This window comes from Gracilinanus agilis, chromosome 3 (assembly GCF_016433145.1).
Source record: "Gracilinanus agilis isolate LMUSP501 chromosome 3, AgileGrace, whole genome shotgun sequence".
Lineage (NCBI taxonomy): Eukaryota > Metazoa > Chordata > Mammalia > Didelphimorphia > Didelphidae > Gracilinanus > Gracilinanus agilis.
In genome coordinates, this window is record NC_058132.1 from 151,381,358 (window position 1) to 151,396,292 (window position 14,935).

A 14,935-nucleotide genomic window follows, 5' to 3' on the forward strand; every position below is an offset into this window, starting at 1 on the left:
GGTAGGTAGAGGACACCATTGCTGTCTCCAGAATTAGGACTATAATGTGGACCAGAGTTTGGATTTGTTATGCTCTGATTTGTTATTATAGTATTATGTCAGCCTCAGGAGGCTGAACGAGGAACAATGGGTGAAGTTACTGCAACCAAAAAGCTTAATCAAAGAAGAAGGGGAAAAAAAACCCTCCTCATTATTAGAACTTCTCAAAAGCATAATACATTGTCTCAGGAGGATTCCCCCTCACTCAAGGTCTTCAAGCAGAAACAAGATAGCTATTGACCAAGGATCCAGTAGAGAAGCTTCTCATTCAGATATGGGTTAGAGTACATGACCTCAAAGGTCCCTTATTCTCAGGCCTCTGAGATTCTGTGCAGAAGGCTTTTTCTGTCCCTCTTCTTCTTGAAAGGTGGGACATCCATCCTACCTCTCCTGCCCATAAAAGCCAAAGGGAAAAGGTAAGTTTCTTTAGCATTACAGACAACCTGATGAACGCTTCTCAATCATTCTGCACCTCCTTGACACGTCCTGTCATCTAGATGTAACTCTCTCAAGGTGAGGGACTGTGTCTTATACCTGTTTTTATTCCCTGCATCTCCTGTACCCCCGAAACCAGATTTGTTTTTTCAGCTGCCACTTCCTTGATCCTTCTTTGAAATCAATCATCTCTCCTTCCTCGGCACTCCCACAGTACTTATTTGCCCATTTCCTAGGCATCTATTTTCTCATTTGTGTTATGGTTATTTGAATTTGTGTCTTACCTTCTCCATTTGAATGTAAGCTCCTTGAAAGTAAGAACTAAACATCCTCAAGCACTATGGCCTGGAGAATATTTGTGCCTTATCGAATATTGAATTAAATTGATCTGAATGAGGATGATCACAAAGAGGAGGGAACTCCAGATGCTTCTTCAAAGACTCGTCCACACTGCTTCCCCTCCACCGAACCTCTGTGTTTGGTTCCTAGTTTTTAGGGTCTCCTGACTCTTTTCTGGCAAGAAGACGCCTGGTGTCCTGGTCTGGTATAGACCTCTGCTCAGGACAACAGGGAATATTTGGACATTAGTATTGAAGACACTAGAGAGCCTGCTCTGACGATCTTTTCCAGGCCTGCGTCATTCTCCCACGAGAGCACTTCCTGGAAATGAGGCTTCTCAGACACTGCAGTGTCTTAAATCTACAATGAGAGACTCTTTGGTCTGGTGTTAGCTTGGTCTAATTGCTGTGTATCCTAAAAAAGTCTCCGCTCCTTTCTGGGCCTCGACTTCTCCACAGCTCTCTGGCTATGGCCCTTTGCTTTGTATTGCAGGCCTCCGTCCCCCTGAGGCCCTGAGCTCACCCCCTGGACAGCTGCCCTCTCCCTGGACTCGAGCTTGACCAGACTTCCTAAACCTGCTTCTGCAATGGGTGGGTTGTAAGTGCTGGTAAGACCTGTAAACCGACATTTCCCCTTCTCTGTCTCTCTCTATCCTGGGGCTCCTTGGCCCATTCATGTTCTCTTCTCCCTTCTCTGCTTTCTGCTGCTACCACTTCCTCCCTCCTGGACTTGCCACCACCCAGGTAATGAGGAGCTGTGGGTCCAGTCAGCCTTGGAGATGCCGAAGAGACGGGACATCCTTGCCATCGTGCTCATTGTGCTGCCCTGGACCCTACTCATCACCGTATGGCATCAGAGCACCATTGCGCCATTGCTCACCATGCACAAGGGTGAGTGAAGCTATTACACCCATATATATATATATACTTATATATAAATATATATTACATATGTCTGTATATATGTGTATGCAACCTTCTCAACTCCAATAACATGCCCCCCCTCCCTTCATAGCCTTCCTCTTCCAATCTTTCCTCATTCCCAATTGCAACCCTTTATATTGATCCACTCCAACTCACCCACTCAGGCCAAATGCCATGTCCCTTATTAAGGATCAGTTACGCCAGTCCCCAGGGCCATCACTGCCCCCTTGAAGGTCCTTAGCTTCACTTTTAAATTTAATTTTAAAATTTAATTAAAAAACACTTATTAAATGGTTGTGCCAACAATAAAGCTCTCTACATATCTGGGAAGGATACATCACTGGACCTCGGGCTTCACTCACCCTGGTCGGCATCAGCTGACATTGGGGCATCTATTCTTCCTTGGGATGCATCTAGATCAGTGATTCCCAAAGTGGGCGCTACCACCCCCTGGTGGGTGCTGCAGCGATCCATGGGAGCAGCGATGGCCACAGGTGCATTTATCTTTCCTATTAATTGCTATTAACATTTTTTAAAAATTAATTTCCAGGGGGCTAAGTAATATTTTTTCTGGAAAGGGGGTGGTAGGCCAAAAAAGTTTGGGAATCACTGATCTAGAGCCTCCATGCCTCCAGCCCTAGGGGTTTTCTCCTTCACTAATTTCTAAACCTCAATTGTCTCTAACCTGCAGCTCAAGGTATCAAGCCCTGCTAACCTGCTCTACTCTTTATGCTGTTAAATTTCCTACCTTTAGTCTTGCTCAACACCTAATGGCCATGCAGCCCTTCTTCCATTCCTGCCTCCATAACTAAATAACTGATTCTAGTGCTAGCTCTTTCCTTGCCATACCACATCCTGCAGTTTACTAAATGGCTTGAAGCAGCATGGTATCATAGAAAGAATCCTGGCTTTCGAGTCAAATTGGTTAAAATCCCAGCTTTGCTACCATCTGTGTGACTTTTGGAAAGATCCTCTGGGCCTCAGCTTCCTTATCTGTAAAATGAGGGAAATGGACCCCATGACCTGTAATTTCGACAATGTAAGGAGCTCCCAGGGTATGAGCTCCCTCCAGTAATGCTTTTTTTTATTTTTATTTTTTTTATTTTAAACCCTTAACTTCTGTGTATTGGCTCCTAGGTGGAAGAGTGGTAAGGGTGGGCAATGGGGGTCAAGTGACTTGCCTAGTCTGGGAAGTGTCTGAGGCCGGATTTGAACCTAGGACCTCTCGTCTCAAGGCCTGGCTCTCAATCCACTGAGCTACCCAGCTGCCCCCCAGTAATGCTAACCACTAGCAGTCTGTGACTTAGAAGGTAATCCTAGGGAGTTGTCCAAGACATACAGAGGTTAAAGTTGCCCCTAGACAATCTTCTTGCCTTCACATTCAGTACTCTACTCTCTATGGCACATTGCACTGACTATCTTGGTGTCAAAACAAAGAGATTGATTTATGAGGGAAAAGAAAATACCAGATCAGAAATAATTCACCAAAGGTCATTAGAAGTACATGCTAGGATAGCTGGGTGGCACAGTGAATAGAGTGCCAATCCCAGGAGGACCTGGGTTCAAATCTGGCCTCAGGTACTTAACCCCAGTTGCCTAGCCCTTACCACTCTTTTGTCTTAGAATTAATATTAAGACAGAAGTTAAGAGGTTTTTTAAGTACATGCTAAAGATCCATAGCCCAAGTAAATATGGTCATGAAGAGATAAAACCACTCTGTCCAGCCCCTCATGATTGCTATAGGTTTTGAATCCACATCAGGAGTTCATCTCCCTTCTTACCCCAAAAGGGAATGTAATTATGCCCCAGAATAATATTGCTGACTAGGGAATCATCCAGATAAGCACGATGAATTGCCTGGATACATCAGTTTACAATCCCAATCTCACTCTCAACCAGTTAAGAAGACTTCATATTGCTGACAGCTTTCAGAGGTACACAAAAGCATTTAGCTCATTAGATATCTTTCATGTCCTTCAACCGAACGAAGGAGGATATAGAGAATATTACGAGTCACCCAAGTCACCCACCACATTACCCTAAGGATAAAATAATTCCATCTGAGACCCCTTTCACCTTCAAAATTTGCAAAGGGGGCAGCTGGGTAGCTCAGTGGAGTGAGAGTCAGGCCTAGAGACAGGAGATCCTAGGTTCAAACCCAGCCTCAGCCACTTCCCAGCTGTGTGACCCTGGGCAAGTCACTTGACCCCCATTGCCCACCCTTACCAATCTTCCACCTATGAGACAATACACCGAAGTACAAGGGTTTAAAAAAAAATTGCAAAGGACAATCCCTTCATTCCATTGGCACTAGGCTAAGGAGCTTGGGCTACAAAAGAGAGAAAGTCCCAGTCCGGAAGGAACTTGCCATTCTAGTTGGGGATATAAGATGCACTCCAGCAGAGTGTAAAACAGTTACTAAGAGAAGGATAGAGCCATGAACTGAAATAAGGGAGTCTGGTAAAGTGGGCTAGTTGGCTGGGAAAGATGAGTTCTATTGAACCCCAAGCTAAGTACTTAGTCCATCACCCCCAGGGATGAGGGACATTTTTAATACTTTTTATTTTATCCATTGAGCATCCCAAAGCAATCTTTCCACATGTGTTTGTAACTGTTTTCCTCTTCCCTCCCATACATATGTACATACAAAGACCTGGAGTCTCAGAGACTTCCTTAGAATTGGAAGGAGACCCCAACCTGTGTTCAAATCATGATTCTCCATTTGTTCATTATTGGTCAGTTATTTTTCATCATGCCTAACTCTTCATGACCTCATTTGAGATTTTCTTGATAAAGATACTGGAATGGTTTGCCATTTTCTTCTCCATCTCATTTAGAGACAAGGAAACTGAGGCAAACAAGGTTAAGTGACTTCCCAGGGTCCCAGAGCTAGTAAAAGTCTAAAGCCACATTTGAACTCAGGGCTTCCTGACTCCAGATCTGCACTCTATCCACTAATTCCCCCCAACTCTGCCAACAAAAAGTCATCCAGTCTCTGCCTGAATGCCTCCAGAGATAAGGAACTTAACTTCTTTTCCTGAGATTGCCCCTTCGACTTTTCCATAGCTCTAACTGTTGGGAAGCTTTCCTAATTTTGAGCCGAAATCCATTTCCCTAAAAAATCCACCCATGGCTCTTAATTACACCTTCTTGTAATTCAAAGAACAAGTAGACACCTTCCACTTGATTACTCTTCAAGTATTTCGATGGCTTTCAGGTGCCCCCCTCAATCTTCTCTTTTCTAGGATAAACACACCCAAACCATCCACGCAAAGTGGGATAAGGTGTCCAGTTCCTTCATAATGTGGCTCCCCTTTTCATGCTCCAGTTAATCTAAAACATAATGCCCAGATTGCTAGACAATGCCAGATGCAGCCTAACCAGGGCAGAATATTATTGTCTTCTTTGTTCAGGGCACTACCCTTATATTAATACAGCAGTTTAAGACTGAATTAGCTTTTGGGCCACCACATCAATCTGCTGACTCATATGCAGCCAGTAATCCAAGAAAGGCCCTCTGCTTCTCACATGAAATGCTTTCAAATCATGCCCTCCCCCACGCCCTGTATTTGGGAAGTAGCCTTTTGAACCCAAATGAAACCTATACTTTTATCTATAAAATTGCTTATCTTTAGCTTCTGCCCACCATTGTAGCCTGTAGACATGTCTGCATTCCAGTTCTACTACCCAGTGTATCAACTAGGACAGTGAAGGGCAAACTACGGCCCACGGGCCAGATGTGGGGGGGAGCCTGAAATGTTCTATCCCTGGGGCACAACATTATTCCTAATCTGAAGAATACAATGAGTAGGATACAATACAATGAAAATTTGAAAGAGTTGCCTTAGAAACAGACTGACAGATGAGCATTTCCTTTCCTTTGGCCCCCTCTTTAAAAAGTTTGCCCATCACTGATCTAGGACATAAGATGTCTCATTTTTGAATGTGTGACCCCAGATTCTAACAGAGCCTGGCACATATTGGGCACATGGTGTCTGGTATGGGGTTTAATACATGCCTGTGGATTGATTTCTTAGTTGATGACCTGCACATCTAAGATACATTCTCTCAATATTTTTATCTTAGTCCTTGATAAAAATGTTGAACAGAGAGAGCATGGCTAAAGACAGAGTCCAATGGCACTTCAGTAAAACCTCTCCCTGGGAGCATTGATCCATTAATCATCACTTTGTGACCCTGGGAGGTGACATTTTACAGTTGAGGAAACTGAGGCAGATTTAAGTGACTTACCCAGGATCACACAGCCTTGACTCCTAGCCTTTCTGATTCCAGGCTTATTCGAGCTACCAAGCTGCCATATCAAATCAGGTAGTTTTGTATGACTCATTCTTGATAACCGAGAAGGTTCATAACAATGACCCCTTTGCCTTCTAAGTACCCCAAAGCCCTTAATCGGAATGCTCTCCTCCCTTCTCTCAGCCCCATTGTGCAGTAGTGAGGTGTACCAGAAAGGGTAATGACAGTCACAGAATGAGAGTTTAAATACTGACTGCCATTTCTGAGTGACCCAAGTCATATGATTTCATTTTTCTGGGCCTCAAAGGCTCAATCTTGGACAAACTCGGAACATTTAGAAAAGAACATGATAAAGACTAAGACTCAGCAGATTCACTAAGATGTCACCTAAACTTTATTTCCTCTTTCAAAGGGGTTGCTAGAAAAATGCAGTAAACATAACATATCTGGAATTTAATGAGGCATTTGACAAAGGTCTCTTGTATTATCTGTCCTTTTGGTCAAGATATGGATTGTACAATGGTATAACGAGCTGTCTTATTATTGGCTGATATGTCATCATTTAAAGTTTACATATTACTTTACACATGTATCATTTGTCATTGAGAATTTGGTGCAGTGGGTAGAGAGCTAGACTGGAATCGGGAAGGGCTGAGCTCAAATCTAGCCTCAGATAGTTACTGTCTGTGTGACCATGAGCAAGTCATTTTACCTCTTTCTGCCTCAGTTTCATCATCTATAAAATGGGGATAATAGTAGTCCCTGCCTTCTAGAATTGTTGTGAGGATAAAAACATAATATTTGTCAAGTGCTTTGCAAACTATAACCTCTGTATAAATGCTAGCTGGCATCATTGTTATTATCATTTGGTTATCAAATGATCACAGTATGGTTATATGAGAACGAGATGAGGAAACACAGAAAGGACCAGACGGCTTCCACGTGGAAGCAGCAAGTAAACATATTCTGTATTGTTCCAGAGGGTAGGACCAGGGTCCATAGGAGTAGAATTTCCCTCCTTATAAGGCATAACTGTCTTATAAGCAGCGCTGCCCAATAACTAATGAGCTCAGTCACCACTACTAGAGGTAGAGAAGAGGCAGCTAAGTGTCTTAGTGGATTGAGAGCCAAACCTAGAGTCAGGACCCCAAATACTTCCTAGCTGTGTGACCTTGGGCAAGTTACTTGGCCTCCACTGCTTGGCCCTTACTGCTCTTCTTGCCTTGGAAACAATGCACAATAAAGGAAGGAAGGAAGGAAGGAAGGAAGGAAGGAAGGAAGGAAGGAAGGAAGGAAGGAAGGAAGGAAGGAAGGAAGGAAGGAAGGAAGGAAGGAAAAAAGAGGAGAGGAGAGGAGAGGAGGGAGGGAAGGAAGAAAAGAGAGAGGAGGGAGGGAGACAAAGGGGGCGGGGCCAAAGACAGAAAGGGGAGAAGCCAGAGGCAGAGAAACAGAGACAGAGAGAAAGGAAAATTGTTGTTGTATCTATCAGGGACTCTGTAAAAAGGATTCTTGCAATTGGTGGGGAGTTTGGACTAGCCTGTTGGCATGGAGTTAAGAATGCTGAGGTTAAGACCTGCCTCTGACATTTACCAGCTCTTAACCTCTGACTCTCAGTTTTCTTCACCTGGAAAATGGGGATGACAATAGCACTCGTGCTTTCCCCACAAGGTTGTTGTGAGATAATGTAGGTAAAGCTGTGATCAATCTACAGACATCTGTTGAGCTCCCGCACAGCACTAGGCAATGGAGACCCGAAGACAATCTGTGCTAACGGTCTGAGGGAGGACTGACATCCCAAAGTCCCCAGGACTGCCGCTGGAGTTCTCTTCCTGACAAGCTGCGGTCTCCATGACCCTTCTCTTATCCCTTCCTCCTCAGATGATGGGAGTGATTCTAGGCGGGACCCCAGCGTGGACTCCAGGGAGTACTGCATGTCTGATCGGGACATCGTGGAGGTGGTGAGGACGGAGTACGTGTACACGCGCCCCCCGCCCTGGTCGGACACCCTGCCCACCATCCACGTGGTCACCCCTACCTACAGCCGCCCAGTGCAGAAGGCCGAGCTGACCCGGCTTGCCAATACGCTGCTCCACGTACAAAATCTCCACTGGCTGGTGGTGGAGGACGCGCCGCGTCGGACGCCCCTGACTGCCCGCCTCCTCCGGGACACCGGCCTCAACTACACACACCTGCATGTGGAGACGCCCCGGAACTACAAGCTGCGAGGGGACGCCAGGGACCCCCGCATCCCCCGGGGCACCATGCAGCGCAACCTCGCTTTGCGCTGGCTCCGGGAGACCTTCCCCCGCAATGCCAGTCAGCCCGGCGTAGTCTACTTTGCTGACGACGACAACACCTACAGCCTGGAACTCTTTGAGGAGGTGGGGACAGCCACCCCACCCCTACCCCTGGCGTGGCTCTGGGGGAAGGGGAAGGGGGAGGGGAGGGGGAGGGGAACGGGCGAGAAGCGAGGGGGGAAGGAAGATGGGAGGCTGGCTCTGCTGGGGTTGTAGAGAGTCCCGGAATTCTTCCCAGACGTGGAGGAAGAGTCAAGAAGGTAGGGGCCACCAGGAGCGAGTGGACGTGGCCTGGGTCCGAGGGGAGCTGAGCGGTGGACGTTTGCTTTCCGACTGTGAGGAATGAGGAAGGGTACGGTGGGATGCTAACAGACAAAGGAACGAGGTGGGAGAGGAAAAGATCTCTATGGTTGTGGGGAAGAAAATTAGTGCATCTGCGGTCCCCTGCCCCACCTCGGATAGAGTCTCCTAGCCTGGGCTTTGAACTAGAAGCTGGAACATTTCCCAGGAGATTCTTATCTGGGACCCTAATCCCATGCTCCTGGGCCTGGGAAGACCAGTGCTCTTTGTAGAGGAGGCTCCACCCCCGCCCCCCTGCAATCCTTCCCATCCCCCCATCCCACCTCTCTAAGTTGAGATAAGATCCCAAGATCGCTAGAACAAGAGAGAGAGGGAGCAAAGGGGTCCTTGCCCAAAGGATCTTAGATTTAGGGCTAAAAGGAATGGTTGGGGCCTTTGAGTACAACTTCCTCATTTTGCAAATAGAGAAACTGAGGCTGGGAGAGCTTAAGCAGCTTGTCCAGTCATACAGTGTCTGCAGCAGGATTCAAACTCCAGTCTTCCTGACCCCAAGCCCAGCACTCTAGCTGTTCTGCCACCTAGTGGGTAGGCCAAGAGGGCAAAGGCTTCCTCAGCTGTCCAGCTGGCTGTAGAACAAGGCAAGGAAGCAGGAAGCCAGACCACCTTCTGAGGCCATTTGAAGTTCCATGACCCTATAAACAGCCATTGGGTGGTGAGTTACACTAGGCTGGGGAGCCTACCAGGGGACAGAGAACTGGGGCATCCTCCCTACATCCTCCACTCCATCCCCACCTCTTTCCTTCATTCCCCAATTGTAGATGCGAAGCACAAGAAGGGTGTCCGTGTGGCCAGTGGCTTTCGTGGGAGGCCTTCGGTATGAATCACCTCGGGTGAATGGGGCAGGGAAAGTAATTGGCTGGAAGACAGTTTTTGACCCCCACCGGCCATTTGCCATTGACATGGCTGGCTTTGCAGTCAACCTTCGGCTCATCCTGCAGCGGAATCAAGCCTACTTCAAGCTTCGAGGGGTCAAAGGTGGCTACCAAGAGAGCAGCCTTCTCCGGGAGCTCGTCACCCTCAATGACCTGGAGCCCAAGGCTGCCAACTGCACCAAGGTAGGGGGCACTTGTCATCCTGGGGCATTGTCCTATAAAATAGCTGTAGTCTAGAGCTATGGCCTGAGAGGAAGGGTGACGGAGTGAATGAACTGAGCCCTGAACTTGGACTCAGGAAGACCTGGGTTTGAATCCTGCTTCGGCCACTTACTAGCTGGGTGACCCTGGGCCAATCACTTGACATCAGTTAAAGGAGCATTGGACTTGAGAACTTCTAAGGTCTCTTAACTGATATAGTAATATATATTATTTATCATGTTGTTATTTTATTTATCATATATATTATTTATCATATATTAATATATTATTTTCATTATATATTACATATTGGTTTATTATATTATTTATATTATATTTATATTATATATGCTATATGCTATATTATCCTATATAATTACATATCTCTGACATATTTTATATAACATGATATTATTACATAACATACAAATATATATATATACATATATATATATCCTTTGAGCTAACAAAGAAACAGTATTACTTGCTCTAGTTGCTGAAACTGGTCCATGGCTTACAACCCAACTTCTATATTCAAGTAGAGAAAAAGGGTAAACCTAGGGAGAAGGATAGGAGTGACCCCTCTAGCAAACTCACCTACACCTCAAGATACGAAAAGTTCCAGTCTATTAACTGCTCTAGCTGGAATGGGCTCATGACTAAGACTGGGAAGCCTACAGAATTTCCCTTCCCTAAAACTTTCTGCTCCTGAGAACTGGAATTGGAAAATGCCTCAACCAGATCCCAAGAGGAATTGGGGGTGGGGAGGGGTCATGTCACACAAGAGACCTTGGAGGTTCTTTTTGCTTTATTGTTTCTGAGGCCCTGAGCAGGTTAATATGTCCATTTAATGTTATAAACAAACATGTCAGCAAAGGGGAATCAAGGAAGTAAGGATAGAGGTGGGAGGGCCTGAAAAAACATGTCAGAAGGGGAAGGGAGAGAAGAGCAGAGCAGAAAGAGGACAAAGGGAACTGGAGAAATAATAGTAAGGCATCTGAGATGGAAGGCATAGCAGGAGGTAGGGGATGAGTAAGAAGATGAATGAGGATGTCTGGTCCTGTCTCCATCTCATGACATCTCCTGGCACAGATCCTCGTCTGGCACACACGAACAGAGAAGCCAGTGCTGGTGAACGAGGGGAGAAAAGGCTTCACTGATCCCAATGTGGAGATCTGACACAAGGGACCCAGGTATGAGGGAATAAGGTGGAAATGGGGAGGGAAAGGGAGTGCTGGAGTACAATGGATTGGGGGTTGGTTGGACTAAGTACAAAGATCCCCAGATCTGGGCTGCCTTCTCTATGGGGCCCTTTACACTGGAAGTGAAGTTGAAATAAGGGAGGTTAGTCAAGAGGAAAGGGATTTAGCCAGATCATACACCCGACTTCACCCCAGGAAGAACTTAGCCCATACAGCCTAGTCTCCCGAGGTCAGCATCTCAGCAGATACCCCTTCTCTGAACCCTTTAAGCACCCCTTAATAATCTTCATCCGTGAGCCTGACCCCCCACTCCTGGTCCTCTGGTTGTGTGCTCATAGTCTTACTTTCCCTGGGTTTTCTCTGCCCTTCTCTCTCACTTCCAATCCGGCCTACGTTCAAGAGGCAGAATTGCAGCCCAGAGAGGAGCTCCTTGGAATGATTACCTTAGGGCTCCTTTTTCTAGTCCAGGTTTGAGGAAGCTCCTTCTTTCTCTTTTCCTTTCTTCTCTCCCTCGTTCATAAGAAAGCTCAGCTGTCCCTTAGCATAGTCAGCCTCTGAATCTAGGAAATGAAGTCAACTCAGAGAGAGTGTTAGACCTTGAGTTGGGAGGACCTGAGATCAGAGCTTGTCTCAGACTCTGTGATCCATGACATGTGATTGTTCTTTGCCTCAGTTTCCCCATCTGTAAAATGAGGATAATGAGAGTACCTACCTCCCATGGTGGTTGTACAGACTGAAATAGGATATTAATAAAGCGTTTTGCAGATCTTAAAGTGCTCTATAAATTCTAGCTCTCATGACTATTATTAAATAATACAGTGCATTGATATCAGCCACAGAGCCACAAAAGGCCTTCCTCCAAGCTCATTGGAACTTTGATCCCTTTCCCATATGGGGCAGCACTTCGGAGAATCAAGGGCTGGGCTTTGAGAATTGGGGTGCAGGTACTCACTCAGACTCACCTAAGATACTTCCTCCTCCTCCCTCCTTTGCAGGAGACTCCCTCTCACAGACCCTGCTCTTGGCCTCAGAGCCTCTCTCTCCCCCTGGCCGTGGGGGCCCTCATGGCAGACTCCTGAGCAATCCCTGTCACTTGTCCTTCCATCCTGGAGGCTACAGAGAAAGCCTGGTGGGACACAAGGAAGAAAGAAAAATCATCGAAAGCACAGAAATCCCAGGCCTGTCGTTCTCTTCTGCCCAAGATGACCAAGAGCCTGAGTGGGAGATCCTGGGAATTGGGGAGTTCAGCTGATGCCGAGCAGGAGCCCTGGGGAGACGGCCCAAGGTCCCCAGCATTCATTCCCTGGAAGAATCTCCCAGCCAACACACGGGCCTAAGAAAAGGGAAAATCCTGGCACCGGGCTTGTGACTCTGAGCACTTGAATGACACTCGGCATGGGAGCTAGTGGGAGCAATAGGAGGCACCCAGAGGGGAGAAGTGCTCTCTTTCCCTTGGGTCCTTACACTGCAGCTGGAATTTATAACATTGCACAACAACACAGGACCGCCAGAGCATTTGAAAACCCCAGAAATGACCAAGAGAAAGTGTGAAACCTCTCCATTGCCTCCTCCTTACCTGAAAGTTGCTCCAAAATCAGACATACCTCTCTGGACTGGGGGGCTTTTCTTTGGTTCATGTTTACAGAACTTGGGGCTGTGTTTAACCTTGGCACCTGACTCACCCTGTGTGGGGGCCCGAGCCTGTGGTGGGCACCTATCTCAGGGTGCTGCAATGGGACTAGCTTCTCACCTTCTCTCCCTTCTCAGAACCAGCATCAATGGAGGCGCCTCCTCTTGCACTAGGACGAAATCAAGGAACCCTTCTAAAATGCTGAACTTGGGCTACAACAAGCCCCTCCTCGTGAGCTGGGCTGGAGAAAGGGATGTGGAAGAGGAAGGGGGTACAGACGGTCCATTAAGGCTGGAGACTAGAGCAGATCATGGAATCCTTCTCCCTATAAGTCCCTGAGACTAGTCAGTCATCCATCAGGAATACGTGCCTAAAGGTGGGGAGGCAATAGGGTTGGGGGTAGGAAGGTGGCAGAGAATGAAACTGAGATCCCCTCTGGCTGAGCCTAGAGGATGGGTGGCTCTGTAACCATTGCCTGCCCCTTTCATTTTCTGGGCTTCAGAGTAATAGCAGGGACTGAAGGAAAGTGGCCAAGATAATCTGGATGGTGAACAGGGAGAGAGGAGCTGAGCACATAGGATAGGCTGGAGATTATTTTTTTTAATGAAATGGAGAGAAAAATGTATCTTCTCACTGAGCCAGGAGCAGCAGGATTAAGCTCCCCCAATCTCCAAAATTCACTGGCCCCCTCATTAGCAGAGGAAAAACAAAACTCTCCCCGCTCTCTTTTTATCCTCTCCAGTTCCATTAAACTTCCATCCCTTAGGCTTGTGGTTTTTAGTCTGGAGAACTTAAAGGATCTCCCACTGGACTGCTCCGTTAGGACCCCGTCCCAAACTGCTCCTTCTTCCTTCCCGTCCTCCTGGCTGCCGATCTCTTTTTCACCCATAAATTCTCTCTCCCATTCTCTCCTTCCCTCTCCTCCTTGAAAGCTGGAAGCACAATTTTCCTCCCCAGTGAAGGAAAAAGAAGGGATCCTACTTGAAAAGACTAACTTTTCTTAACCCTTAACAGCCGACATCATATTTAAACCCGTTGAGTGTCTCTTGAGGACTAAGGGGCATGGATAACCCACTCCTGGGTTGGGAGGGGATTTGGGAAGGGGACAGCCTTGCAGTATTTTCCTATTATTTTAAAAGTAATAGCGATGACTGCCAATTTTGAGGTGTACTTTTAATGTCTCTCAATATAAAGTCACTTCAGATGGAAACCAGGAGACAGGAGCAACTGGGCTAAGCATGAATCAGAGCTTTTCCCAACAGCTTTTATTTAAATTTTTCTTTAAATTTAGGGTTTTCTTTTTGTTTTTGTGGTGGGGGGAGAGTCCTTTTAGAAATAATTCCTGTTGGGTGAAGGTGGGGTAGGAAGAGCAGGAAACTTCAGGATAGACTGAACTACAGTTTGCCCGAGCCTTAGCCTGGGATAGGACAAGAGACAACCATTTCACCCCTTTCTGGGGACCAGCCCCAGGAATCCAATTCAGGCTGGGCTTGGGCTGGTTGTAACAAAAGCAGATCTCCTACCTGGTCAGAAACCCAGGCCTCCTTTTCAGGCAAAATAAAAGTCAACTGAAAAGGGGGAGGGAGAACATTGAAAAAAATCACTCCAAAATTTCCAGATGCTAGTCTCATTGTTCTCACCAAAAGTCCTCTTTTAGCTGCATGTATATTTATTTAGAATCATAATCCCAGTGGATTGCAGCTTTCATCTTTGCTCGGGAATGAGCTTGTTGTAGAACAGAAGGACTATGTCCCTGACTATACACTTCGGATCCAAACCTAGTCCCTTCCCTCGCCTGGGGACCCCCACCCCAGGGGGAGTGATGCCAGTGGGCCTGGGAGGTCCCAGAAACACAGACTGAGCTAGAGGAGGGAGCCTCCTTCTGCTTCACCTTCTCTTCTCAGTTTTAATTGAACTGTATTTAATTTGTTTTAAAAATTAAAAGTCAAATATGGTTTTTAACAGTCATAATCCCCCTCAGCCCGCCTGGTTTTGTTGAAATGTGTTTGCATTGAAGACCAAACAGGAAAACCCAGAGAGCTGACTGGGAACGTGGGAGGCTTCAGACTGAATGTCAAAGCAATCTCCTTCAGCATATGGGGGGGGGGGGGCTTATTGTTGTCCACTATTTCCCTGAGGCTACATAGAATAATTATTATTACAATACCACTTACATAGTGCCTACTATGTGCCAGGTGCTGTGTTCAGCACTCTACCATTATGATCTCATTTGATACAACCACTCCGGGAGGTAGGTGCCATTATTATTCCTATTTTGCAGATAAGGAAACTGAGGCTCACTCATTGGCTTGCCCAGGGGCTTGAACAGCTAACAAGTGTATGAAGTCAGATTTTAACTCGGGACTTTACAACTCCAAGC

At 46.5% G+C, this 14,935-nt stretch overlaps 1 protein-coding gene across 1 annotated transcript; it reads left to right on the forward strand.

Annotated features, from left to right (window-relative positions):
* Positions 1-1,540: 1,540 nt before the first annotated feature.
* On the forward strand, positions 1,541-14,526 carry B3GAT1 (beta-1,3-glucuronyltransferase 1). Its single transcript, XM_044668312.1, has 5 exons — positions 1,541-1,703; positions 7,872-8,374; positions 9,409-9,705; positions 10,816-10,916; positions 11,921-14,526. Exons 1-4 carry the CDS (start codon positions 1,592-1,594, stop codon positions 10,900-10,902), a joined length of 999 nt encoding a protein of 332 aa, XP_044524247.1. The 5' UTR covers positions 1,541-1,591; the 3' UTR covers positions 10,903-10,916; positions 11,921-14,526.
* Positions 14,527-14,935: the final 409 nt, after the last annotated feature.